The sequence below is a fragment of the Hylaeus anthracinus genome, unplaced genomic scaffold (assembly GCF_026225885.1).
Source record: "Hylaeus anthracinus isolate JK02 unplaced genomic scaffold, UHH_iyHylAnth1.0_haploid 4, whole genome shotgun sequence".
NCBI classification, from domain to species: Eukaryota; Metazoa; Arthropoda; class Insecta; order Hymenoptera; family Colletidae; genus Hylaeus; species Hylaeus anthracinus.
In genome coordinates, this window is record NW_026535289.1 from 13,800,834 (window position 1) to 13,825,758 (window position 24,925).

At 41.6% G+C, this 24,925-nt stretch overlaps 3 protein-coding genes across 6 annotated transcripts; 2 read left to right on the forward strand and 1 right to left on the reverse strand.

The window, feature by feature from the left end:
• On the forward strand, positions 1-1,654 carry LOC128895024 (pyrimidodiazepine synthase-like). Its single transcript, XM_054157233.1, has 5 exons — positions 1-245; positions 312-417; positions 543-786; positions 853-1,074; positions 1,150-1,654. The coding sequence occupies exons 1-5, from the start codon at positions 221-223 to the stop codon at positions 1,276-1,278; spliced, it is 726 nt and encodes a 241-aa protein (XP_054013208.1). The 5' UTR covers positions 1-220; the 3' UTR covers positions 1,279-1,654.
• Positions 1,655-2,906: 1,252 nt separating this feature from the next.
• On the reverse strand, positions 2,907-7,167 carry LOC128895026 (cleavage and polyadenylation specificity factor subunit 5). Its single transcript, XM_054157235.1, has 6 exons — positions 6,935-7,167; positions 4,558-4,758; positions 4,406-4,469; positions 3,363-3,528; positions 3,160-3,274; positions 2,907-3,084 (listed from the first exon to the last, which is right to left on the reverse strand). The coding sequence occupies exons 1-6, from the start codon at positions 7,051-7,053 to the stop codon at positions 3,063-3,065; spliced, it is 687 nt and encodes a 228-aa protein (XP_054013210.1). The 5' UTR covers positions 7,054-7,167; the 3' UTR covers positions 2,907-3,062.
• Positions 7,168-7,997: 830 nt separating this feature from the next.
• On the forward strand, positions 7,998-23,941 carry LOC128895008 (uncharacterized). Of its 4 annotated transcripts, none has more exons than XM_054157197.1 (4): positions 7,998-8,185; positions 8,819-9,055; positions 18,979-19,143; positions 19,555-23,941. In XM_054157197.1, exons 3-4 carry the CDS (start codon positions 19,001-19,003, stop codon positions 22,067-22,069), a joined length of 2,658 nt encoding a protein of 885 aa, XP_054013172.1. In that variant the 5' UTR covers positions 7,998-8,185; positions 8,819-9,055; positions 18,979-19,000; the 3' UTR covers positions 22,070-23,941. The 4 variants fall into 4 exon arrangements, 2 of the variants coding, with proteins under 2 accessions (XP_054013172.1, XP_054013171.1); XM_054157196.1 differs by having other exon boundaries at positions 8,000-8,194; XR_008461666.1 differs by lacking the exons at positions 18,979-19,143; positions 19,555-23,941 and adding an exon at positions 13,138-13,159 and having other exon boundaries at positions 8,016-8,194.
• Positions 23,942-24,925: the final 984 nt, after the last annotated feature.

Sequence of the window (24,925 nt, forward strand, 5' to 3'; positions counted from 1 at the left end):
GAGATGATTTTAGGAACGCTTTGTAATGATTACAAAAAAAAATTTACTTGTGCGTATATGCTTGGAAGGACGAAATCCTTTTCCGCCAATAGACGACCTGTCATCGATGATTATAGACCGGTTGGATGATAAGGATATGCGAAACATTTTCAACTAAAAGAGAAATTGCACGTTTGTACTCAAGAATTCTCGAAAGTTTCCATCCAGTAAATCGACCAGGATGACTCGTAAACATCTTGCTGCCGGTAAGATTGCCTGATCTGGGATCAATGCAATTAGAACATAATTCTTGCAATGCTACCGTTCTCCAGGATCCGTTGCGCCGCCTCTTGTACCTGGAAAAGTACGTTTATATAGTATGCGATTTTGTCCATACGCGCAAAGAATTCATTTGGTGCTAGACGCGAAACATATACCGTGAGTAAACTAGTTCTTTAGGTTTCTATTCCATTTGATATTCCCTTCTTTCCTACTATTTCATATCGCGCTGATTTTTCGTTATCTTAATTTAATTCTTATTGTCAAATATTGTATGAACATAGGTACGATGTTGTTTATGTAAACCTGACCAATAAACCCGAATGGTTGCTAGAAAAAACTCCTTTGGGCAAAGTGCCTTGCATAGAGGTGGAAGGAGGAGAAACATTATACGAGAGTCTTATTATTGCCCAATATCTAGATGAAGCATATCCGCAAAATAAACTTTACCCAAGTGATCCTCTAGCCAAAGCTAAGGATAACTTGTTGATCGATAGATTTGGTTCGGTTATAAGTACTATGTACAAGGTATGTCTCCTTTTAATAGTTTTTATAGTGAACTATACAATTAAAATAAAGGTATGTTTCTTTTAGTTGTATAATCCTACATCTATACATTGCGATGTATTCAATACTGCTCTAGCTGGTCTAGAACATTTTGAAAAAGAACTGGTGCAAAGGGGAACTCCTTTCTTCAATGGTAATTCTCCTGGAATGGTAGATTTCATGATATGGCCATGGTGGGAGAGGTCGGATATAATCAGAGTTTTACGCGGAGATCAATTCGTTATACCACGAGATCGTTTCAAAAAACTGGTAAGTTTTGTTGGTAAATTTGTTGTCCCATAAATACCGTATAAATAATTACAAGTCTACTATTTATAATTTCAGTTGGAATGGAGATCTGCCATGAAAGAAAATCCTGCAGTTCAAAGTAGTTACTTGGATACTGAAATACATGCCAAGTACATTCAAAGCCGTCTAGCTGGGACACCTGAATACGACTTGGTTGCTGCTTAAATTAACATGTTTCAATTATATCTATAAAATTAAAGTAATATATCGCGTCGTTAACATTATCTATAATATTTCCAGTGGTCCAATAAGTACGTTCTCTGAATGTACAGGATTGTTTATTACGAAACTAATGTAAAAAAAAAAAGAGTATCTATTTTATTATTTGTATATTAACAATGACAATTATTGTTTATGTTATGATATAGTCCTAAGTGATAAAAAAGTGGAAAATTATTCTCATTGTAAATTAGATATTAACCACAATTCTATTGTTGCTTAAAAATATATAGCACCGTATCGATTAACTATAAGTCTAATTTCATAAAAGAAAGCTGTCTCATAGAACGTATATTTTGAATAAATATTCGTAGAAAAACTATTGACAGGCTTGTCACATTTACACCTATCCTTTGTTCCATGATACTTCTTAAAACTTACTAAAGTTGACAATTTCATATGTAACATCATTTGGTCCAATCTCTATAAGTATCTCATGGCATTCAATGAGTATGGAATTAGTAACACACGATCATGATAAATGTTACATCATATTTGACCATACAGCAATAAATACAATCCATATAGCAGAAAACATCCAAATACTAAACACGCTGCCAACACGAACGACCTTGTATTCTGTTTTCTTAACCCTTGCAATTTTTCTTCGTTTCGTCGAAGTACCTCCCTAACTTCTTCTAACTCCGTCTCTAACCGTTCGCGGCTTTCCATTGTTAGCAGTTTTGTTTTCAATTTTTTTTCGAGTACGTCAACCCTGTACAAAGAGTCTTTCAAACCATTCTCCACCAACTGCATCTGTGACGAACGTAGTCGATGTCATGGAAAAAATCATAAGAACAGGTTAAGATAAGATACTTTCTATCTCGTATTAAAGTTGAACAGAATTATCATTTTTATGTATACCTTTGCCATAATTGACTCTTCCTTTGTCATTTTTCCCCTGAACACGTGTACTTTTCTGTTACGTTAAACGAAAGTATTCGTTGACATCTATGTACATTGGCGTTTTTGAATGTCACATACACGTGTTCTTCGAACCACTTCAAACACCTTGCGAAACACAAAATGGCGGTGGAACCGTGTCGACGGTGGCGCCGTGTAATCGAGTGCATCTTTGATGTTTTTTTGATGCGGGTATTGATAGAGAAAAAGTAATCGTGAGAAATTTCTCTAAATTTTAATATCTATTGATTAATTAAAACTTAATATCTCCGACGTGATTAAACATTTATGATACATACAGCAACACTCAAGCTTCGATTAAACATTAATAACAATTAACAAATATCAAAACCGGGAGGGCTATCAATACACGCATCAAAGATGCATCCAATTACTTTTCGTAAGATTAAAGTTCGTAGATTTTATTGCGGTTTTACAAAATTATATTTGTCATAAAATTATATGTATATTAAATGTAATACCTTTCACGACAAAATTTATAACATAAGACTAAAACGCTTCACAATTATACAGATAAACGCTAAAGTTTAACAATATATGTACACCTTAGAGTATATGTTGATATAATGGTTACTATCGTTAAGCATAAAGTGTAGAAAGTGACGAAAATACAAGGATTAGAGATTAAAATAGCGAATGATTTGTATAAGTACTACTTAAAAAAATGATTTAATTTCTGGTGCACGTCATATTATACATGAACAAAAGTCTTTTTGCCGTTCCACTCGTCATCTCATACATACATACATGTATTTATAGTAGTTTAGTTAACTTAAATAAAATTACTCCACTTTCTCACTTTTCTTTCACATATAGATAAAATTAAATCTGAAACACAAAATAGAATATTATTTAAATAAGAAATGGCACAGTTACAGTAGCAACTTGATATATTTTATTTACCTGCAAAGTGACTGTGGTAAGGAGGAAATGATGGGACCATACCCTTGTGAATTATCGTACAACTCAAATAATGGCGCTGCGACTAATTTGTAATTTTTTGGCACTGCAAATAGAGCTGAAAGTTCAAACATTTGTTAAAAAAAAGCGGCCGATAAATTTTCATTAATTTTCGAATCAAACGAATACTTAAAAAAATAGGTCACCTTTCTCTTGCAGTTGAACAAGGAACAACCTTTTGTGTTCTTTCGGTTTGGTAATATGTGGTGGTACATAAGGATATTGTGGTGGTTCAAAATTAGGTCTCCACCAGTTTCCAATTGTGTCTTCTATCACCCATTCCTGCTTGACTCCATCTTGACGTCCAAATGTCTAAAAGGTAGTTTAATATTGTACTGCTTATTACATTAATTACCCTACACTTCATGTATGTTTGATGTATAGGTTTAAGATACAATCTTCTTCGTTCAGTCCACTAAGAACATGGTTACACGATTTTTGTTACATATTTAAAACGGTTGTAATTAGTTTTGTTAACAATTAACCTCATCAACGATTCCCTAATATGTTCCTGTAATTTCTATACGATCAGTAGTACAGAGCAGAAGTATTTGCTAAAATACTTTCGACTTTTTTCACTTACAGATACCTAATTAAATGAAACAGCTGTTGTACACATATGCGTCAATTTAATTAAAAACTTGACTACTGCGTAAGATAAACTCTGAAAGCTGCCTATCGATTACACGAGGAAAAAACCATAATCCTGAGACATTTTAGATAGTTACTTCCTACCGAGAATTATTAGAACTATGTGTTATTTAATACAATTTTCCCTTTCGTTTCTTTTTCACGGATCACAACAAAAAATTAACAATGATATGTACAATACAATCTTCTTATAATGTTACAATCTTCGTGGTTTGCCTCTTTCATGTTTCAACTAATACATATAACGAGCGAAATAAGAACAATGTTCTTAGCTAACCATGGTACTTATAATGTAACAAGTTATAATTTTATGACTACGAACATTGAAGTGTCCGGGCATGCAGCACACTAAATGTGTAAGTCCTAATATAATAAATGAAAAAATCCCTATTTTGAGCTACAGGCCCGGTTACATAAGTTCTACAAACATCTTTAGGATTGGTACAATAGGTTCATAAACAGTGTTACAATCTAACATATCAAAGTGCCACTCCTAGCTACCTCGTAAGGTAGCATAAGGCGTCGTGCTAACTGTTACCTCTGTAAGGAGCCGTTTTAGGCCCTCTACCTCGTCTTCTCCTGCATTTAGTTCTCCTCCAGGCCTACGAAAAGAAACAAACACAAATGATGCTTACAGAGTTTGTTAAATAAGCCTTCTATATTATCCTTTAAAGCAAAATTAATGCTTACAATTTGAAGAATGTTGTCCCCAGTTGTAGAAGGAGAACATGTGGTAATCCATGCTCGTGTACCAACAAAACTCCTTCTACACTGCGTCGCATTCCAATTTTGTCAAACTCATCTCTCATACGCTGAAACCTTGCTGGTACAGATGGATCTTTCTCGAAGAGTGGCTCTTTTGTTCCAAATGTATAGTTTGTCAAAGGATATCTATGATAAATGAGTTGTATTTTTGTGTTAGGTTCTCATGTTTAATATAATCCTTCAGTAACTAAATCCAGTTTCTTCAACACTATTTCCACAAACAATATTACAGTATATAACCATAATGATTATATGGGTACTCACAACTGCATTGGATATTATGAGCATGTAATCTTTTTTTCTCCAGTAATCTTACATTAACTTCCACATTTGATACAAAACGGAAAATATAATTTTTCATGCAAGCAAGAAGAATAATATACAGATTTGTAGTGTAAAAATAATTAAACTTTATGTTGTTTGACAATTCACATAATTGAAAAATGTATGTACATTAAAGAAATAAATGAGTATAATGGAATTATGAACATGTGACAATCGATAAAATTCATACTCGTAAGATTTACAAAGCTTGTATAAAAATACAATGTTCAACAGTGTTCAACAAAGTATCATATAACAAGTTGAATAATACTTCTTCTTGTATAAATGCAAATTTCTATATAGACACCACATACAATGTGGTTGCTTAACTATAAAGTACAAAATGCCAACTACAGTTGATATATATACATACACATTAGTGTATCACTTATAGTAGTACATTTCATAGTAGCCATAAACTGCTTTTATCAAATATATTCGTATCATTTATTTAAAAAATACATAATACTTATATGTATACTCTGTTATAGTTTTGTGATACTTCCTTATCACATATGCAAGGTGATAATGGAACAAAATACATTTTCAACATCACATACTAATAGACTTTAACCACTTCTTGTTAGCATAAATATTACTTTTCTAATTCTTTCTGGTATTCTTGAAGGCTACACAATCGTCAATACTTGCATGCCAAAATGTAAACAATTTGTTAAATTACTTATACCTATGTAATTGACTTGTTACATTATACAAATTAAAAGCATTGTTTCACTTATAAGTGCCAAATGATGCTTTGTAATGTAATCGTAGATACATAGTACATTTATTACATTCTTCAATGTTCTGTTGCGTATATGTATAGGAAACATTACAAATGTCGCATCAGTAAAAGATATAAATTCCAAAATGAGATATATGATATTTTGTGCGAGTTCTTTCTACTAACTTTAAAACAATCAGTTGATTGTTTCATAAAGAATTACTCAGAACATTCGTAACATCTATGAACGTTGTATACTTTCTTAGATTAACAATTAGATATAATTATTAACTACCCAACACAAAATAAATACATTCACAACAATGTAAATACAAAATTATTTCGTACTGTAAGTTTTATTTTACATAAAACGTGAGAGGCCAATTTTCGAATAAAAAAAAATACAGATATTTCTTTTTTTAATTTTCAGAAGTACAGTATTTTATAACTCTTAGAGTATAACAATCTGACTTTTGTAATTATTTTGTACATTCTTCATTTTATACAAGGCATCAAAGTAATTCGTATTGTACAAGTAAAAGCAATGGACACCGGTAATACAACTATTTGCAATTATATACGCATTACAAATCAACAGTCACACTACCGAGGTGACTGTAAAAATTAACAAAAATGTATTTTTTTATGCAAATATACATTCAATGTACGAAAGAGGGCCAACGTGCTTCGTACACGATGGCTACAGTTTTTATAAATTCATCAGCAACAATACGTACAAAATATAGTGTTGCAAAAGAATTCAAATATCCCTCAGTTTCTTAATAATCAGGACTTAGTGTAACTCAAATGTAATACACCTTGTGCAAATTTAGCACAAAGTAAATAATTTTAATCTACATCTGGAAATTTTAAGCAAACGATCGCATCTTCCGGTTAAATAATGATATAATACAAATAACCATGGAAGATGTTGGATCACGTTGTTGATTTCAAGGTTCGTTAAAATAGTTGGTTATGTCGTATTTCGTAGCATATAAATAAGCGATTACTAAAATCATCTAACGGTCGGTATAACGATACATTGGTAAATTGCTTAAAATTTCCGTAATTACTTAACGAAAAGGTGAACAGCCGTCTCATGGTTGTACCATGTAAGATGCATTGAAAGGTGTTAGGAACATAATTTTAATTGCTAGCGTCTCTTAACCGGCCATAGTTGTTCTACAGGAGAGGCAGTCAAAACATTAACTCTAAAAAATAGTGTAAGTAAGTCACGTATTGATTATCACTTACAAATTAACTGTCCTGTTGATAGTTACAGATTGATTCTGTACCACTTTCCCTTCAAACGAACTATTACTCGCTCTCCTTGGCCACCCACTTCCTTTAACTTGAGTTGTTGCCATCGCCATTTTTCTCTGTTACGCTCTACGAAATCAGAGAACCAGCGTCTACCCGCGCAACCGAACTGAACCGAACTGAACCGAACCGCACTTATTTGTGTCGCTTTCAATATCACGAATCACGACGTGCGGGTATACACAGTGTTACCAAATACAGAGCTACGCACGTTCGCGCCATCTGCGTCAGCTTATGATTCGTTTTATTAAAATACCATCGATACATTAATTTATTAATATATTAATTTTCCGTTCATTTATGACCCGTTACAAACTTTCAAACGACCCCATCTGTTTCGACGTTACGACTAGAACCACCTGGTGACTTTCTCGTCGAGTGAACGATTCGTGTTATCGAAACGAATATACACAAAATTTCAGGCCCGCGCAGGGGGGGGCGGTAAACGAATATACCGATATACAGGGTATCCCAAAAATGTTGTAACACCTTGAAAGGAGTGGTTCTGGAGGTGATTTGAAACAACTTTTTCCTTAGCGAAAATATTGTCCGAGGCTTCATTGAGGAGATATTAACGAAAAACACTGACCAATCAGAGCGCGCGTATACCGTTGGAGCACCCGCGGATAGCGTATGAGCGCGGTCGCCTATAGTGTAGCCTGCGCTCAACCAGCATACTCGCACTCTGATTGGTCGGGGTTTTCGCTTAATATCTCCTTAACGAAACCTCGGACAACATTTTCGCTAAGGAAGTTGTTTGAAATCACCTCCTGAACCACCCCTTTCAAGGTGTTACAACATTTTTGGGACACCTTGTATATACCTCTGAAGGGGCGCACGATAATTTTGGTAAAACCGGCCCTGCAAAAATTTATTAGAAAACAAAATAAATCCTAAAATTGCACTAAATATATTTAGAGTAGAGAACGTTGATATTAATTTCGTATGTGATTTTGTAAAATATTTCTTCCGAATTTCCGTACGCGTAGATTGGCAACAATGAATATCCAATGTTCGGGGTTTACATAACCGAGCGCACGGAAAACGGAAGCCATTCCGGGATACGCTGAGAAGAGGAGGCGTTTGGTGTTCATTGGGGAAGAAAATTCCTTTGTTGTCGCGTTATAATTTGTTTACGGCGCCTGTAATCAACATTCTCCTTATGAGACCTGTCGTTTTTGCATAGTAAGTTCGGTGAGTCAAAATTTCAACCAACATTTCTAAACTCTCGAAAATGGCGAGTCGGGTAACGAACGTGAGTTCTTTCTCTTTGCCTTGGAAGTTATCGTGCATGAGATCATTTTAATTAGTTTAATTGTTCCGTCATTCTGCGGTACCGTTTTTCTTTGAGACATTCGATCTGTTTTTCGACGTTTATTTCGTGCTTCGAAAGCACGAGACGACGAAACTGTTTCCACGCAACAAATGCGACGCTTTCGTGAATCACTCGTGTTAACTTATTGACTAGGAAGGCATCCGACGTGTCGTAAATGTAGTCAATGATATATTTTTGATAAAATGAAGCGTCTCTTCGATCGATCGAGACAGAAATGCGATCGATATGTACCGTGTAGTGTTTATATACGAATTTTGTATTCGATCGAAAGGTCACGTTTGTATCAATTACGTTATCCTGAATGACTTGAAAGGAAAGAAAAACTAGAAAATTTGGTTTGATACAAACGTACATAATTTTAGATCTTACATTATATTTATTTGATTTGTAATAATGCTCCTGGCAAGTATTTTTGTAGTTTCAGTCTGTGATTTGTATAAGAGGTTATAGGTACAGTATGGAAAAAATGGTGTGTGTTGCAGGATCTTAGGCATCTCAGTGTGTGTTAGGTATCAAGATCAGGTATCGGCGTCATCAGTGGACTTTTATACAATAACATGGTGCAGTTAACACCTTTTCTGCTTCTACATTTTATTGTCCTTCGCTGATGGACCGTTCGCTGCTTGGTCGTCTTTATTCTCATCGACTTCTTATCTTTCGTCGTACGTTTTAACTGAGGGTGAAGAAGGAAGAAATTTCTCAAGTATCTAAAGTTGAAGGTAATATCTCATCAGTAATGTAATAAAATTTAGCTCATAATTCTGGAGGGAAGTGTTGTGATTTACTACAGGCTCATTTAGTTCTTCGTTATCTTGGTACGCACCGAGATAGTTGTCGAGACATAAGCACCGTTTCACATGAAATATTTTTCTTTTCATTATACTTTCTCACTTTTTAAAGAGGAACGGTAAGTAAATGATGAAGTTGCAATAACAGAAACAATAAAGAAATTAAAAACAAGGTATCGCATAGAAATGGAGAACATTCTTTGTATTCGAATGGTGGTCTCGCATGTTCTTCATTTTCTAAGAATGTTACTTATAAAATGCACCCTGACATCATAAACTTACCTTAATTCAATCGAAGGACTAATTATTTTTCACGTGCTATGCGCATCGTAAAGCGTAATAATATTAAACGTACGAATACATTTTTAAACAACTGCTAAGGCAGCATAACATTCTTGGCATAAACATTCGAGTAGTTACTAATAATTCCTACGATTCGTACACGTATCGGTTAAAATGTTTCGTACAACGATATTTTTAAAATATACCATAAACAAGCTTTTTTTTTTTCTAACCTTTGTTTCATGGTACGCAATTTAACATGTCGATATATACCGAAATATTTTCAAATGCAGTAACTATGATTATTTGATCCGTTTACTTGTGCACATAAAGAAGGTAAGTTTATTCGTGGTTGACACAACTTTGCATAAACGTGTCTAAATATTTCCCAGAGTTCAAAATAAATTTACAGTGCAACGAGCTTTCGCGATATCATTCAGTCGTTCATTCTAAAGAATTGTACAGATTTTGAAGGAAAATAGTATATTCATTGGGTAATCGGTGTAGTTCTCGAAACGCAGGAATGCACAAGTTACTTTATCTTGTTACGAAAAGATGGTTGACAAAGCTCTCGAAAACAAAACTTTGTAAACAGCCCGGAGGTACTAAACGGAAGAAAGTAGGAAAAATTCCATAGACAGTCGTCGAGTTTTGTATAACGTTCGAATAAACTAATTAAGAGTAGTCGTAAAAAAAAAAAAAAGCTGAAATGAGATGTCTGCTGGATATCAATCTCGCCTACTCTTCTTCGCCGTGAAGTGCATTTTTTCTCGTAAGGGTCCTTGAGAGCTGGGAGTCATCGCCTTCTCATTCGAGTGCGTTTCTGTTGCATGTTCTACGTGGACACGGTGGTCATCGAATTACTCTGCAAACTTTTTCCGAACGCGCTTCTCTTCCTGTATCGTACGAAGCCACCGACGTACTATAATGCGCGGTATACATCTTCTTACAGTTTGCTCTTAGTAACGGTAGCGATACTAACGATACTAGAGGCACCAAGCGTGCTATTTTATTCAGCCTCGTGGCTTCGTTAAATCCCACAGAATTAATACGTGTCCGTAACACATTTAATAATACGTTTTAATCATGCGTTAACCATAAAATTCTATAAAATGGAATCTTTAAATACCAACCGTAAAACGCGCGTAAATGCTTAAACACTGGCGGGGACACGTCGATTCTAATTATCTTTGAAAGAGTCCATACTCGAGAAACAGCGACCATGGCTGACATGGGTTCGTGATCGGTCGTGCACCGCTGCTTGATACCCTGTGTACTATCGAAATGGCTACTAGCACTAAGTTTGAACGTGATTAATTCGCTGCTCGAGGTCACCGAGGAATGGCTACCCCCAACCCATATCGTTTGGCTAAAGTGGAAGATGTGGTAACCTTGCTCGTTGCGCGGAGAGCCTCAGGTTGTTTTGAAAAACTCCTTTTGCTTTGTCAGTCCCCGCGACGAATGAAATTGCGTTGAGACTCCTTGACGAGGTTTATTGAGCGTTGTAGTTAACGACTGCCGCATAGAAGTTATTCTGCGCTGGACACGGTCAGTGCCTGGATGGGTGACCGTTTAACAGAAAGAAAAAAAAAGAAAAAAAAGACACCATTCTCTTTCCGTATCTCTTAGTAAAATAAAATCTTTGGCTAAACGATCGTTATATCGGCCGTTGCCTCTTAAGAATAGAATTTATCGTTATATATCGATACGTTCGCAGTCCGCACTCGCAAGCACGCCTACCACGAAATGGCAACCATAAACTTCTTTTTCTGGATACTGTCGCCAATCGTCCCCGCGACGTAGCTATGTGTTGGTGGAACAAATTCAGCGATCTCGTAAACAATTGCAGGCCGTGAATTTCATAAATTGAGGGTATTAAAAACTGGAAAAGCACTGCTTCCATAAATTAGTAAATTAATGTCCGAATTTAAATAGATAATGTTCTTCCTTAATCCTAATCGCGTACGGTAAGTACCAGGCGCACTCCTAAGTCGCATCAATTTGTAAATATTCGCAACTGTTGTAAGACACCGTGTCGATTATATATATTACACGCGTAACTGACACTATCGTTTTATGATTTAAAGAAGCACGATAGGATTTACTTAACGGAAGAGAAACGGAGATTGATACGTCAAGTCTGAAGGAGAAGGCCCACGTCTACGTCACGAATCGACCAACGATGGATCGAAGTTGTTCTTGCTGGATATTTGGATGGACTTGATGCGCGAGAGATGAGCAGCTGTGAATGTTGATGGTGCTGATTTCTTTTGGACAAGTATGTACCGGGGGAGCTGGAAAGATTGCCTCTGGATAGAATATTGATTTGACGATGCGAAATTTTTGCCGAGGTTTAATTGATATCGATCGGAATTTAAAAGCTAACGATCGGTAATTTCATGGACTCAGGGACAATCTTTATACCTCCGTGCGGTAACGTGCGACAATTGGCAGCAAAAAACAAGGATATCCGAAGGATATTACAGAGGGAAAAGAATGCGAAGACTGGATGTGAAAGTATTGCCGCAAGGTATGCGAACGCTAGGAAAATGGGAGTGCTAGAGAAAAACTTAGAGATCATTAGGAATAATTGTATGCGTGTGTTCGGTACGACGAGGGCAATAGAAGCAACGTATTTACATTCACGTAGATGGTTCGATAAGCAGCCAAGACCGGAGGAAAGCTGAGACGAGCGACACGCTTAAAATATTTAAGAAAGAAAGGCTTTAGTAACGACACGACTTGTTGGCCAGGAAGGAGGAAGGTGTTACAGTGCTATAAATAGCTGATCAACTGTGACAGTGGCGTCGCCCTTCAGACTTGAAATTAACTTAAGTAGATCGGTCTAATTGTTCCACCAACTGCGACGAAATCCATCCAAGACGCGCTCGCTCGACCACGTCTCTTAGACGTCGACGAGACGGACCTACGTCACCTCCAAGCTCGAGGCGAGCAGCTCTTAGACAGGGAATCTTTGTTACTGTCTCCGTTCTTTAGGTGTAGTAGAACTTTCAGATCAACCGTACAGCCGATATTCGCACGGGTCAGCGGACTGCGAACGTGTCGAAAAAGAAAAGGTGAGTGCCGAGAGACGTTTGGAACATTCGAGGCTTCTGGTGTCCACCTGGTCGTGGTAGGAGGCCTTTAGAATTCCGAAACTTAACCCTCCGTTGCGTGCATTCTATTTTCTCTTTCGATAAAGAAATTATTTCTCCGTTATTTATAGGTACACGTTTATGGATCAATTATCGAGCTAAACAATAACTGTCCGAATTTCCAAAGTTATTATAACGTCCTCCATTCGGTGGTCCCCTCTCTCGAAACGAAACGATCAAGCCTGAATTTGACGAAACTTACAAGACTATTAATTCATTCATCGCGTGCTACGACGATAACGATTTCAGGAGCTAAAATAATCTCGATCTTCGTGGGTAATTTAACTCGTAATGCTCGTATGGGTTCGAATATATTTTTTAGATTCGAAGGAACGATTAAAATAAACATTTCGTAGTTGACAATATTTTTGCAGCGAATACCGAACAATCTACAGACCGAGATAACGGTTCGCAACGTCTTTTACTCTGTTCGTCCCCTTCATTCCAGAATGCCCCATTCCCTCCTTAAGAAACGAGCGAAACGTATTTTTCTTTACTTTCAATTTCAATCAATGATATTCGATAGATACGATCGAATGCCACGGATTGGATTAGAAACGAGCTACGATTTTACAGACCGTGGCCAAAATCTCTCCTCCCGGTGAATTCCTCCCCAAAGGGGAGATAGTCTCCCCACTGAGAGAGAGGCCAGAGAAAGAGAGAGAGAGAGAGCCAGGTTTAAGTTCAGCGTTACGCAACGATAGAGAGTTAACAATCGGAGCGAGACGAGCGTGCGCGATGGTTCTTGGTCGCTACGAATGGTTGTAAGTTGACGCAGCTACAGGTTCAGATTGGCCGCATGAAAGGTGACTGGAACGCGCCACCGAGCCCCGCCGTCTCTCGATGGACACGTGACGTTCCTATCGTTCTTTCCTCTCCTTTGTGCTCGAGCTGAACGTGCAGCCAGCCTCGAATTACGGCGATTTTTCGGACCGACGAATCGACCACCTCTCTCCTCGACCCGTTTCCGCTCGCTGTAACGAAACGAACGCGAACGTTCGGAAAAGAACGAACCGTTCAACTTGGAAAGTTTTCCACGACACGAACAATAAAAAAAAAAAAAAAAATAAAAAATAAAAATGAAAACTCTTCGACACGATAATTCGACGGGACTCGAAGCTGCCCGAGTAGGCGGCGCATATTCCTGCGACTTTGCAGCGGCTGAAAATCTCGAACGGAAGCGTAGAATTTCAGCAGGAAAGTAGAATAGTCCGGCGACGACGAACGTACGGAGAGCGGAGAGGAGAGCTTTCAGCAAAGTCCGAACTCGGCTCGACTATTATCGATCGTCGGGGACAGTTGGTCGAGGAAGAAGTTTCTGCGACGTCGAGTCTTCGCCTCCTCGACTTCCAGATCCCTTGAGAAGCGAAACGGTCGCGATTACTGCGCTCGGGACTCGATTCGCAGGAGATCTAACCGTCTTCGAGGAGTCCCGAATTCTAGTCGTTGTAAAGCACGGTCGTACCTCGGTTAAAGATTGAGAATTTTAGCGAAGCTGAAAACCCGCTGAACGTACTTCGAACCGGTGCTGCTGGCGTACGAGCGTGGTAGGATACTAACGCAACTTGAACGCTTTTATATTTTTCATTGTATCGTCGCGAGTGTATCGTCAATCGGTTGGCGAGGGTACGATGTAAGAAACTCTCGTGCCGAACGTGCGTGTTGGACCTCGTTGTCGGAAAACCTTCGCCGATCGATCGACGATAATGAAAAATATAAAAAATTTAATTTACATTAGTGTCGCGTTACTCGTCGCGCGGCCCGTTTATATCGTTATCTTTTCTTTATTTTATCTATTAGTATAGCGAACATTGAGTCACTGATTTACCGTTCGACGGGGTTACGCCAGCTATAGAGGTCAAAAAAAAAAAAAGGAAAAAAAAGTTTCTGTGCACGTAGCGAATTTTAAGTATATCATTTTCCGCGTACAATTCTTTTTTCTACCTCGCATCTGGGTTAACAACTGATCAACTCTATCCTTGCGAAAATAATGAAATGTGGATCGTTGAACTTAAAAATAGAAAATCTAAAAAATTCAATTAATACAAAAGATAAAGAGGTTCATCCTAATCGAGGAAGACGTTCTTTCCAAATACAATAAATATTAATTCTTTATGTTTCACTCTTCGCAGAAATCCAAATATGGATTGTTGAACTTAAAAATATAAAATCTAAAAAATTCAATTAATACAAAAGATAAAGGGATTCTTCTTGCATCCTAATCGAGGAAGACATTCTTTCCAAATACAATAAATATTAATTCTTTATGCTTCACTCTTCGCAGAAATCCAAATATGGATTGTTCAGCTTAAAAACGTAAAATCTAAAAAATTCAATTAACATAAAACATAAAAACATTCTTGTTACATCCTAATCGAGGAAAAAATTCTTTCCAAATACAACAAACATTAATTCTTCGTGTTTCACCCTTCGCAGAAATCCAAATATGGATTGTTGAACTTAAAAATATAAAATCTAAAAAATTCAATTAACATAAAACATAAAAACATTCTTGTTACATCCCAATCGAGGAAGAAATTCTTTCCAAATACAACAAACATTAATTCTTTATGTTTCACTCTTCGCAGAGATCCAAATTAAGAACTGTATTTACAATGTTATTGTTGTTCTTGAATAATCGTTTGTTTTTCCATCCTCGTATAGCTGTGTAACCCAATTTCGCTAGACGACGTAAGCCGAGCCAACAAACTAACCCAGATATAACCCCCTAAGGCTATTAACGTCTCGGGTACAAACAAAGAATCGTTATCGCGATTGCGTATCGGTCTGCGATCGTTCGTTCGTCGTCACGAGGCTTGGTTTACATTTTGTGAGACGTTTAACAGCGGTGATTTATCGACGACAGTCGTTGCACCGTGGGAGGACGATGATATACAGGGTGTCCGAAAAGTCGGGGAGGAGCCGGAAATGGAGGGTAGCTGAGACGATTCTGAACAACAATTTCCTTTGCAAAAATGTCGGATGGGGCTTCGTTGAGGAGATATTAAGAGAAAATCCCGACCAATCAGAGCGCGCGTAGATCGTTCGAGCGGTCGCGGTAGCGATGGCTACGCGCTAGGCGGCAGCGTCAATGTCCTTCGATGCACGTCGAGTCACTTGTTCGCGTACAAGCGCGGCCGCCAGCGCGTAGCCTTCGCTACCGCGGCCGCTCCAACGGTCTACGCGCGCTCTGATTGGTCGGGGCCTTTCTCTTAATATCTCCTCAACGAAGCCCCATCCGACATTTTTGCAAAGGAAATTGTTGTTCAGAATCGTCTCAGCTACCCCCCATTCCCGGCTCCTTCCCGACTTTTGGAACACCCTGTATACCCTCGGCGAGAGTCTAACGGCGATGGTGTCAAATTGGTACTCTTCGCGAATAATCGACGGCTCGATTACAGTGATCCCAGACGGACTTCTGGGTAATGAGACACCTCCTAAGTGGCGGAATTATTTTCGAGGGTCAATAATGCCGTTTGTTTCACTGATCCCAGACTTTCCGTGGGAAATACTTACATAGGTGTACCGAAAGATGTTTCATTGGAATCGTAGATCGATCCAACATCTACGCAGACAATTTTATCTCGTTAATTATAATTTCTTCTCATTGATTAACCTCGCGAGAGGTATCGGCGCGTATGTGTGCGTTTGCTTTTGTATCAAAATGACCGTTAACGGTACCTCTTAGAATCAAAAGTAAGACGGTGTATTTGTACGTCATAATTGCTTATAATTTGCACGTATTCGATCAGAGCAAGGAAAAGTCGATTTGATAATTCGTCCCTCGAGAGGTTAAGAAACGGAGGTTCCACCGTGTTGGATGGTTCCACATTGCTTGAATATTAAATCGAAGACGAATCCGAACAATTCCGAGTAATCGGTCATCCAGCTTTTCGGCCAGCATTCAAGGTTCCACGGAAATCGGGACACTCCAGCTGGCATCGATCGTGCAGAAACGCGTAAGGTCCGGTGAACTCTTCGTCGTCTATTCGAGGCAGCCACAATACCACGTGCTTTTGCTCAAAGTATCTCTGGATTTGCAAAACTTAACGAGCGTATTAATAGAATCGGTCCGGCGCGTTTGTTACTTTAACGCGATCGGCTCGCGGATTTACGTTCGTTTGTTGGAATAATAAATCCGCTGGAATAACAAACGCCTGGAATCTACGCTGGACTAGCGATACTCTACGAACGGACCGCGAGGAATATCGATCGGCTCGCGCAGAAGCTACGCCGTGGACCGGAAGTGCCTTCGTTGGTCGATCAACAAGTGTGATCGATCCCCGGGGGAAACAGACTCTCCTTGTACACATAAATGGAAACGGTAGTTGACCTAGTTACGGCTGATGATCTCTGGAAGGATTTAGAATTTTAGTTGGTCGGTGTCTGCGTCTTGAAGATATTTGAGAGGTATAAATCGTTCCGAGTATTCCAGATCGTCTTAGTCGAACCGTCTAAGAGGCGCGTAGGCGTTCTCTAACCTTCACGGAAATGTTAAGGACGAGCCTCGGATGTTTATAATTACAGAAATAAGAGAGGAACGAAGCCTAATTTTGAGCATTCTGGATCGTCTGAGCCACATCCTGTCTAAGAGGCGCCTAGGTATTCCTCCGCTTCGTGGAGCTACTAACTTAGGACGAACCTCGGCCTTGTCACTCGCAATTAAAGAAATAAAAGAGGAAGCATAACGCAGCCTTTGTGCGCATCTAATTTGATATTTGATATTTCGTAAACAGCAACGTAGAACGTTGTCCGCAATAGTCTCGACTGCAATAGTCGCAGTAAGATTCGTATACCAGGTCTATTGATTTACGCGTGGCCACCTTTGTCCTCGCAGTATTTATAAGCCTCTACACCGATTTTAACGCCCATAGCCGCGATAATACATAGCAAAGCGGTATTGCAAAGTACTGTCCTCGGTAAGAGTACTTCGTACGCGTTCGATAAAAACTTCTCGCTGGCCACGAGAGTTCGTCAACTAGGAAAAGTCCGGAGAGGTCTCGCGGCATCGTCGATCAGGGACGGCGTGTTATCCCGACAACAGGATACGAAACAAAGTACCTGGAACGATCTTACGATCGAGGCCGCAGTAGCCACGATTTCTGCGTGTCGGCAACGAGCGGGCGTCGGATCGTGCCTCGGTTTCCGGAATGAATTACTCGGGAACTGGGACGGCGAATACGAGCGACGCGCGTAAGGCCTAAAAATAAACGCGGTAATGAAAATCACGGATGCATGGCGCACGCATCGTAAAACACTCGACTGTAAAATAGTAGCGTACGCCTCTAGCGTAGTCCCCGTCGCTCCTAAACGCTTGACAGTTTTGGTCAGCGAGTTTCAACGAACGAGTTTCTCGTTGCCAGCTCGTCCCAGCCTCGTTACTCGCGAACTTTTCACCGTCCAACATTTTTACAGGGAAATTCGTTCGAATCGGAGACGTCGAATCGACGTCACGAGTCCTGTTCGCGCGCGATTTATGGTCGTTCGTTGTTTCGTCGGCGAATAGAACGGGAGTGGGCGCGATCGATGAAGCCTTCGAGGTTCGCTGCTCGATGGCAACGTTGACGTTGCTACTTCCTTGCATGCAAAACCGAACGTGTTTCGCGCGTTCATTATCTCGTCGTATATTCTCGGAAATGAAATCTGCCTTTGAGATTTTTCGCTGAACCCCACCGAACGGAATTCGTGTACCTTCAAAAACGCTGAGTCGTGCGTATTAATGGAAAAAATAGTTCCTCTGATTTTTAATCGTAGTCACTCGTTGAAACTTGGACGTCCGCTCACAGGTGATGCTATCGTTACTATGTAGATGTGTGACCGTTGAAGTGTTGATATACCGAATTGTACATACGAATACACCGAAAACTATAAAAGACTTATATATACTTTTAATGTATAATATGTAATAGTTTAATAAGTATACAGAGCCTATCGAAAATGTTGGAGGTCCTTGGAAGAGACGAAGGGATTTGAAACAAGTTTTTCCTTAGCGAAAATGTTGTCCGAGGCTTCGTTAAGGAGATATTAAGAGAAAACTCCGGACCAATCAGAGCGCGTAGCCTACGCCTATCCCGGCCGCCCACCGGCATACTCGCGCTCTGATTGGTCCAAGTTTTCCATCAATATCTCCTCAACAAAGCTTTGGACAATATTTTCGTCAAGGAAAAAGTTGTTTCAAATCACCTCTCGAACCTCCACTTTCAAGGACCTCAAACATTTTTGAGTATATGTCAGTGTCGTGTATATCCTGTATAAGTATATGTATAATACCACGTGTACGCACGGTAAAAGGATGAATAAAACTGCGAAGAAACATAAAAATCTAAATTTTATTCAACGACTTCCTACGATCAACCTAATCGTCCCTACGTACACGTACCATCCTCGTCTAATTGGAATCCTTCGGCTCTGTTACAGATCCCTCGAGTAACAGTCGAAAATGAGCGTCATAATCAGGCTACAGAACTTGGCATGGTCCGCCAACGCTCTGGACATTCGCCAATTTTTTAGAGGCCTGAGCATACCGGAAGGAGGAGTACACATCGTCGGCGGCGAGCTGGGGGATGCGTTCATAGCGTTCAGGTAAGAAAAAAGTAACATTACCGCGAAAGAAACGTACGCTCGTGCGCGTGTTATTTTCTCGGAGATGCAAGGAATTCCCTTTATCGTTCATTAAACGCGCGTAGATAGAGAAGACGGAGAGACGAAGACGTTTTGATGCTTCTTTTGCGGTTCATTGCTCTGCGCTTCAACGCAACAAGTAGTGTCCGCCGCGATTTCGTATTTATAGCCGTCGCAAAGTAGCCTCGGTGACTACTCCGTAACGACGCGTCGCCCGTCCGCCGTTGTTCTGCATTCGAAACGTCTTCCTGGACCTGGCGCTCTTCGCGTTTATTTGAAAACTTTCACGCATTCCGAAAAATCCAGCCTATATATACCAATTTACTCACAGCGTGGAATTAATTAATAACGTTAACACGTTGGAATTTCCAGCACCGACGAGGATGCTCGACAGGCGATGATGCACGACGGCGGCAAGATCAAGGAGATGAAGATCAAGCTTCTGCTGAGCTCCAGGACGGAGATGCAGAAGGTGATCGAGGCCGCCAGGCAACAGACGCTCAGTCTCCAGTCGTTCATGCAGACGGCGCCAGTAGCCGTTCCCGCGGTGGTCCAGAAGCCAGGCTCGCCCGTCGACAGAAGGGACAAAGAGAAGGATAACGACAGCGAGTCCAGCAAGGACCGCAAGGACAGGCGCGACAGGTCGCGGTCTAGGGACAGATCGCGGTCCCGTGATCGAGATAGGGATAGGGACAGGCGCGATCGGGACAGGGGACGTGATCGTAGGCGCAGGGACAGGAGTAGATCGCGCGACAGAGAGCGCGACAGGAGGGACAGACGTCGTCGTCGCGACAGATCCAGGTCCAGGGATCGCACGCGGTCCAGGGACAGGGACAACAAGCGCAACTCGACGGGCGATCGTCGCAAAGACGCCACCGATGACGACAACAACGACGTCGTCTGCGTTGGTCAGTTCCATAAAGACAAGCCGGTGGCCGCCGCGAAGAAGCCACTGGAGAACGGCATTTGGGAGGTTCCGCCGCAGACCCAAATGCAAGCGGCCATGTTGGCTCCGGGTATTCTGGGGGCCGGAATCGCTGCGCTCGCTCAGGACGGAGAGTCCAGACCGATGACATTCAGCAGCTCCGTGATCGGGCAGCAGTCGATGCTCCAGCAGAACCAGTTCTCCGTGAACGGGATTAATGGCGTCGGTGGGCTGATGCAGTCCCACGTGCAGACGCTCAGTCACACCGTGGGCATGAACACGATCTCCCAAAACATAGGTACAGCGAATATCCCTAGTCTAACTACGGGAGTCGCCGCTTTGACTCGGCCGAAGGAGTCGTGGAGTCAGAACGACACCACCAGGGTGGACCAGGTGAGGTTCCCGGGGAGAACCGGACAATTCGGAACGGACATGTACGGCACGAACGGGTCGATGAACTACAGGCCCACGATCAGACCCAGTAATCCGTTCATGAACAAGGTGCAGGAGCTGGAGGGCCGTCGGAATCCCCACGCCTTCCAGGCGAACAGCTCCCAGTACGGTTTCGACGGAGACAGGACGACGAATCGCGGCACGACCAACAGCACGTCGAGATTTTCCGACAACAAGAGCGCCAACAGCGTGGGCCACTGCGTGGAGGTGCGCAACATGCCTCTGAGCGCCACGTACAACGACGTGCGTCACGCCTTCCAGGGTATCTACATCAGAAAGGACGGATTGAAGCTGATCAACGACAACCACGGGAACCGAGTCGGGATCGCTTACGTAAAGTTCAGCAAGGCCGAGGGCAAGGAGCTCGCGCTGAGCACGGTGAGATACGTCAGAGGATCCGAGGTAGAGGTCCTCCACCTGGACGAGAGCATCTTCGACAAAGCGGTGGACTCGTACTCGCCGGAGAAGGAGAGAGACCGCGGCGACGACGCCGAGGACGTCAGATCCTCCGCGTGCATCCTGCTGACAGACTTGCCGAGCTTTACCAAAGAAATGGACATCGCGAAGCTCTTCCACGACTGGAAGATCAACGATCTGTTCATCACCAGCGTCAAAGAGCCAGGTAACGTGCAATGCGTAGCCTACGTGCAATTCGCCAGGATAGAGGACGCGAAGGCGTCCGTGAACACGCCGCTGAAGATAGGGAACAAGCCCGTGACCGCGACGGCCATCACCGAGGACAAGTTCGCGCAAGCGAAGCGCGACCACGAGCAGAACAGCATCAATCAAACCACCACGTCCGATTGCGTCATCATGCGAGGCCTGCCGTTCCAGACGATCGATCGCGACATATTGGACTTTTTCTCCGACATAGGAATCGTTCCGCATCGGATACACATGCTGCTCAACCAGAGCGGGAAACCAGCTGGCGAGTGCTTCTGCGAGTTCGACACCACGGACGAGGCACTCAGGGCCACCGCGAAGAACGGACTGCCGTTCGGCAAGAACGTGCCGACCATAGAATTAGTACCGCGCGCGAAGATGTTGGAAACGCTGGGTATGGTCGACCCCCAGGTCATGGAGACGCAGCAGCAACACTTCCCGCCGCTCCAGGAGCAACGACCGCGGTTCTCGGGGCCTATGAATCACGTGCCACGATTTGGGAACACCGGCTTCGCGCCCAGGTGTCCACCAGGCCTGATGGGCATACCGAGACACCTGCTGGGACGGCATCCAGGCTCCATGGACTACGTGGAAGGCTTCGGCAAGCCTGGCTGCGTCCTCTCCCTCGAGAACGTGCCGTTCAAAGCTGACATCAACGAGATCATCGAGTTCTTCGGAGATTTCGACGTGAAAAGGGAGAACGTCATACGACGTTACAACGAGAGGGGAATGCCAACCGGTGATGCCAGGGTAGCGTTCGCGTCGCCCAGCGAGGCTCAGAGGGCGCTCAGGGAACTGAAGCATTGCAAGATGAGGGATCGCACTATATACATGAAGCTCGCGTGAACGACGTCCCCGTCGACGAGCACGCAACTTGTTGAGGAAGACCGGGCCAGCCCTGAGTCGTGCTCCATGTGGCTGAGTAGGTAACAGACGCGTTGGAAGGATTAGAACAGCCTACGACTGTTGGACGAACAGAGGATAGTACGACAGTACGATTGGTACGACGTATTCGCTCTTAGAGGAGTCTTTCTGGACCGGGTGTATCATAATATCGTACCAGACACGCTCGTCGAGGAGCTAAGCGTGCAGCGCGTGGCCCACGTCCAATTCGTTGGAATAGAGGACGCAGAGGCGTCCGTGACCTCGACTCTGAAGACGGGCAATCGCGATGGCGATCATCGAGGACAAGCTTGCGCAAGCTGGTAAATCAAGCGTGATCTATCGTGCGAAACTATAGGTCGCGCGTTTAGGCTTCTGAAAGCCCGGGGACGCTCAGCAAAGATGCCCGACATTCTTATCTGGATAGAAATATATCTGGCTGATGAAGGATGGGAAAGACTGATAGAGGATAAACAGGTCCTGATCTCTTATTCGATCGATGAGAACGACACGAATTTGTAACATGAAATTATGTTTGACGTTTAACGAATGGAAATTCGTACGAACTGCTAAATTAATGGTAGCCGCGTTTCTATTCATCCGTTACTCGAACGAAATGTTGTTTATCTCCGATGACGAGGGATTCGAAGCATTGCAAGGTTAAGGATCGCACCGTGTACATACATTATTCCAGGAAATATTTGTGGTGTTTGTTCGGAGAAATCGGCGTTGACTCGAAGCTTGGAAAACGTTGTCGAGCGACAGTGACGTAATCTTGTTATTAAGTTGTTTTTCTTTCTAACAGAGGACACCCCGGCGCTCAAAATTCCTTTACGCCGTATTTCCTTTTCTTACTGAAAAGATGTACAAATTATCGTATTCCTCGTACACGCTTCGGCGACTGTCCATTTTTTGAATTTTTTTTTTCTTCTTTTTTTTTTTAAATTTAAATTAGGGACACATTTGCGTTTTATTCCATTCGATCATGAACTACGTCGTAACATTACCACGTTCATTAACCGTACGTTAAGATTTGTACATATAATGTAAATCATACCGATCTTCGAACCCGAATCGCGTTATTTTCTACCGAAAATTGTTCGTTCGAACGTTGCATAGAAGTTGTAATAAAACCAAGTATCGTAAGCGGCGTCTTCGATAGCGTCTTCGTTTCAAAAGCAATATTTTTATCCGTTAAATAATTTCCGCGGTAAACGTCGCGCATGTGTCGCGTCGGTGCACGGCTGATGGCTCGTTTTCGTTTGAAGTTTGAAAAGAAACGAACCGTCATTGTTTGCGCACCAACCGAATACCGTAATGGCGCGTACGCGATTCAATCATATCATGGGAATGTTTAACGTCGACGCAGCCGGAACATTTCGTAAGATCGATAATCAACGCGTAAATGTTAACGAGGACAGGTGTACGCGAAAAAGTACAAAGTTCGAGGCTCGACGAGCACTTTGCTCCGCGCTCGACTTCCGATCGTTCTAACGCTCCACGTCGAACGTACATAGTCGAACTTGGTAGAAATTAGGGGAACAATCGACGCATCGTATTTTTTTCTACCAATTATGTATGTACATTACATATGCCACACGTTGCGTCGGTTTGTATATAGAACAAAAATATATATATGTACGTATGAAGAGAAAGAAAGGATGAATTATAAATATAGGTAACAAATAAACACGTTAGGCTCCGCATAAGTGTAAAGTAATATTTATACGACGAACGAATCGACGAAATCTAGGTGTACTTAATCGTTCATTTTACCCTATGTTTCTCTTCGATATAAGCACTTGGAAACTTCAATAAATTTGTATTTACATCGACAACGGCGACGTGTTGTCATTAAGCGTTCGGTCCTTATCTCGTAAGAATCCAGAGTCGCGTTTCTCGAACTCTACTCTACATAATTTATGCGAAATGGTAGAAATCGTGCCACGAGATAAGCCGCCGGCGATTCTAGCGCAACTTACACTAATTACGTAATTGATACGCGCGCGTGTCAGGCTGTCGAAATTAAGTAAAAATTATGCAAACAAACCGCGGGCGTTCTCCGTTATTATCGTCGCGTAACCCGTCGGCCGAGGCCCCGTCGATCGATCGCGATTTTATTACACGATTTCCATACGATGAATCGTCCGATGAATTTCGTCGAGCCGCGACCGACTCGATGGGAACAGACGTACGAATAAATTTGGTCGGTCGTAATCCAAAATTACCAGCTTCCGGTGGCAATTTCCTGACTCGTAAAAGAGCCACGTTCGTTGCAATAGTGCGAATGCTTGTTTGTTCGCTTACCAATCGACACGAGCGTCATTTTATCTTTCGAGTTTCGAATCTCGAGTTCGTAACCTGGAAACTTTTACTAATTGGCATCGTCGACCTGGCGAACTGCCTTCGAACGTCTGTCATCGACCAACAAATATTCGTTGGGTCGTTTGACAGATCTAGATCGAGATATCGGTCAATTTCTCTGTAAAGGTTCGTTTCCACGTGACGCGAAGTCGTTGAGTTAATTGGCAGTTTTGTGTCGAGACATTTGTTTGGCGAAAATTCCATTGGTTATTCTCTTGGTTGAGCCACATATTGATTATTCGTTTTACGAATAAAAATATTCAACAAGAATTGCTTCGGAAGCATCACAAGTACAATAATAATGTTTGCGTACAAGAATTTGATTTCTGATGCCTGAATAGCGATCCTTCAGGGGCCGTAGCCATGTTTGATTGTAGCTACGGTACGGGCTTAGCAAACCCGAAGTACCCGAGCTATCCAGTGAGCCACAACAGACTACTGGATCCTGAATCGTCG

Coding starts and splice junctions, on each gene's coding strand:
- LOC128895024 (XM_054157233.1), top strand. CDS start 221: ATGACTCGTAAACATCTTGCTGCCG. Junction 787..852: donor TTATAAGTACTATGTACAAG/GTATGTCTCCTT, acceptor TGTTTCTTTTAG/TTGTATAATCCTACATCTAT. Junction 1,075..1,149: donor GAGATCGTTTCAAAAAACTG/GTAAGTTTTGTT, acceptor TTATAATTTCAG/TTGGAATGGAGATCTGCCAT.
- LOC128895026 (XM_054157235.1), bottom strand. CDS start 7,053: ATGGCGATGGCAACAACTCAAGTTAAAGGAAGTGGGTGGCCAAGGAGA. Junction 4,759..6,934: donor ATCAACAGGACAGTTAATTT/GTAAGTGATAAT, acceptor CATTTATCATAG/ATATCCTTTGACAAACTATA. Junction 4,470..4,557: donor GGGACAACATTCTTCAAATT/GTAAGCATTAAT, acceptor TTCTTTTCGTAG/GCCTGGAGGAGAACTAAATG.
- LOC128895008 (XM_054157197.1), top strand. CDS start 19,001: ATGAGCGTCATAATCAGGCTACAGAACTTGGCATGGTCCGCCAACGCT. Junction 19,144..19,554: donor GATGCGTTCATAGCGTTCAG/GTAAGAAAAAAG, acceptor TGGAATTTCCAG/CACCGACGAGGATGCTCGAC.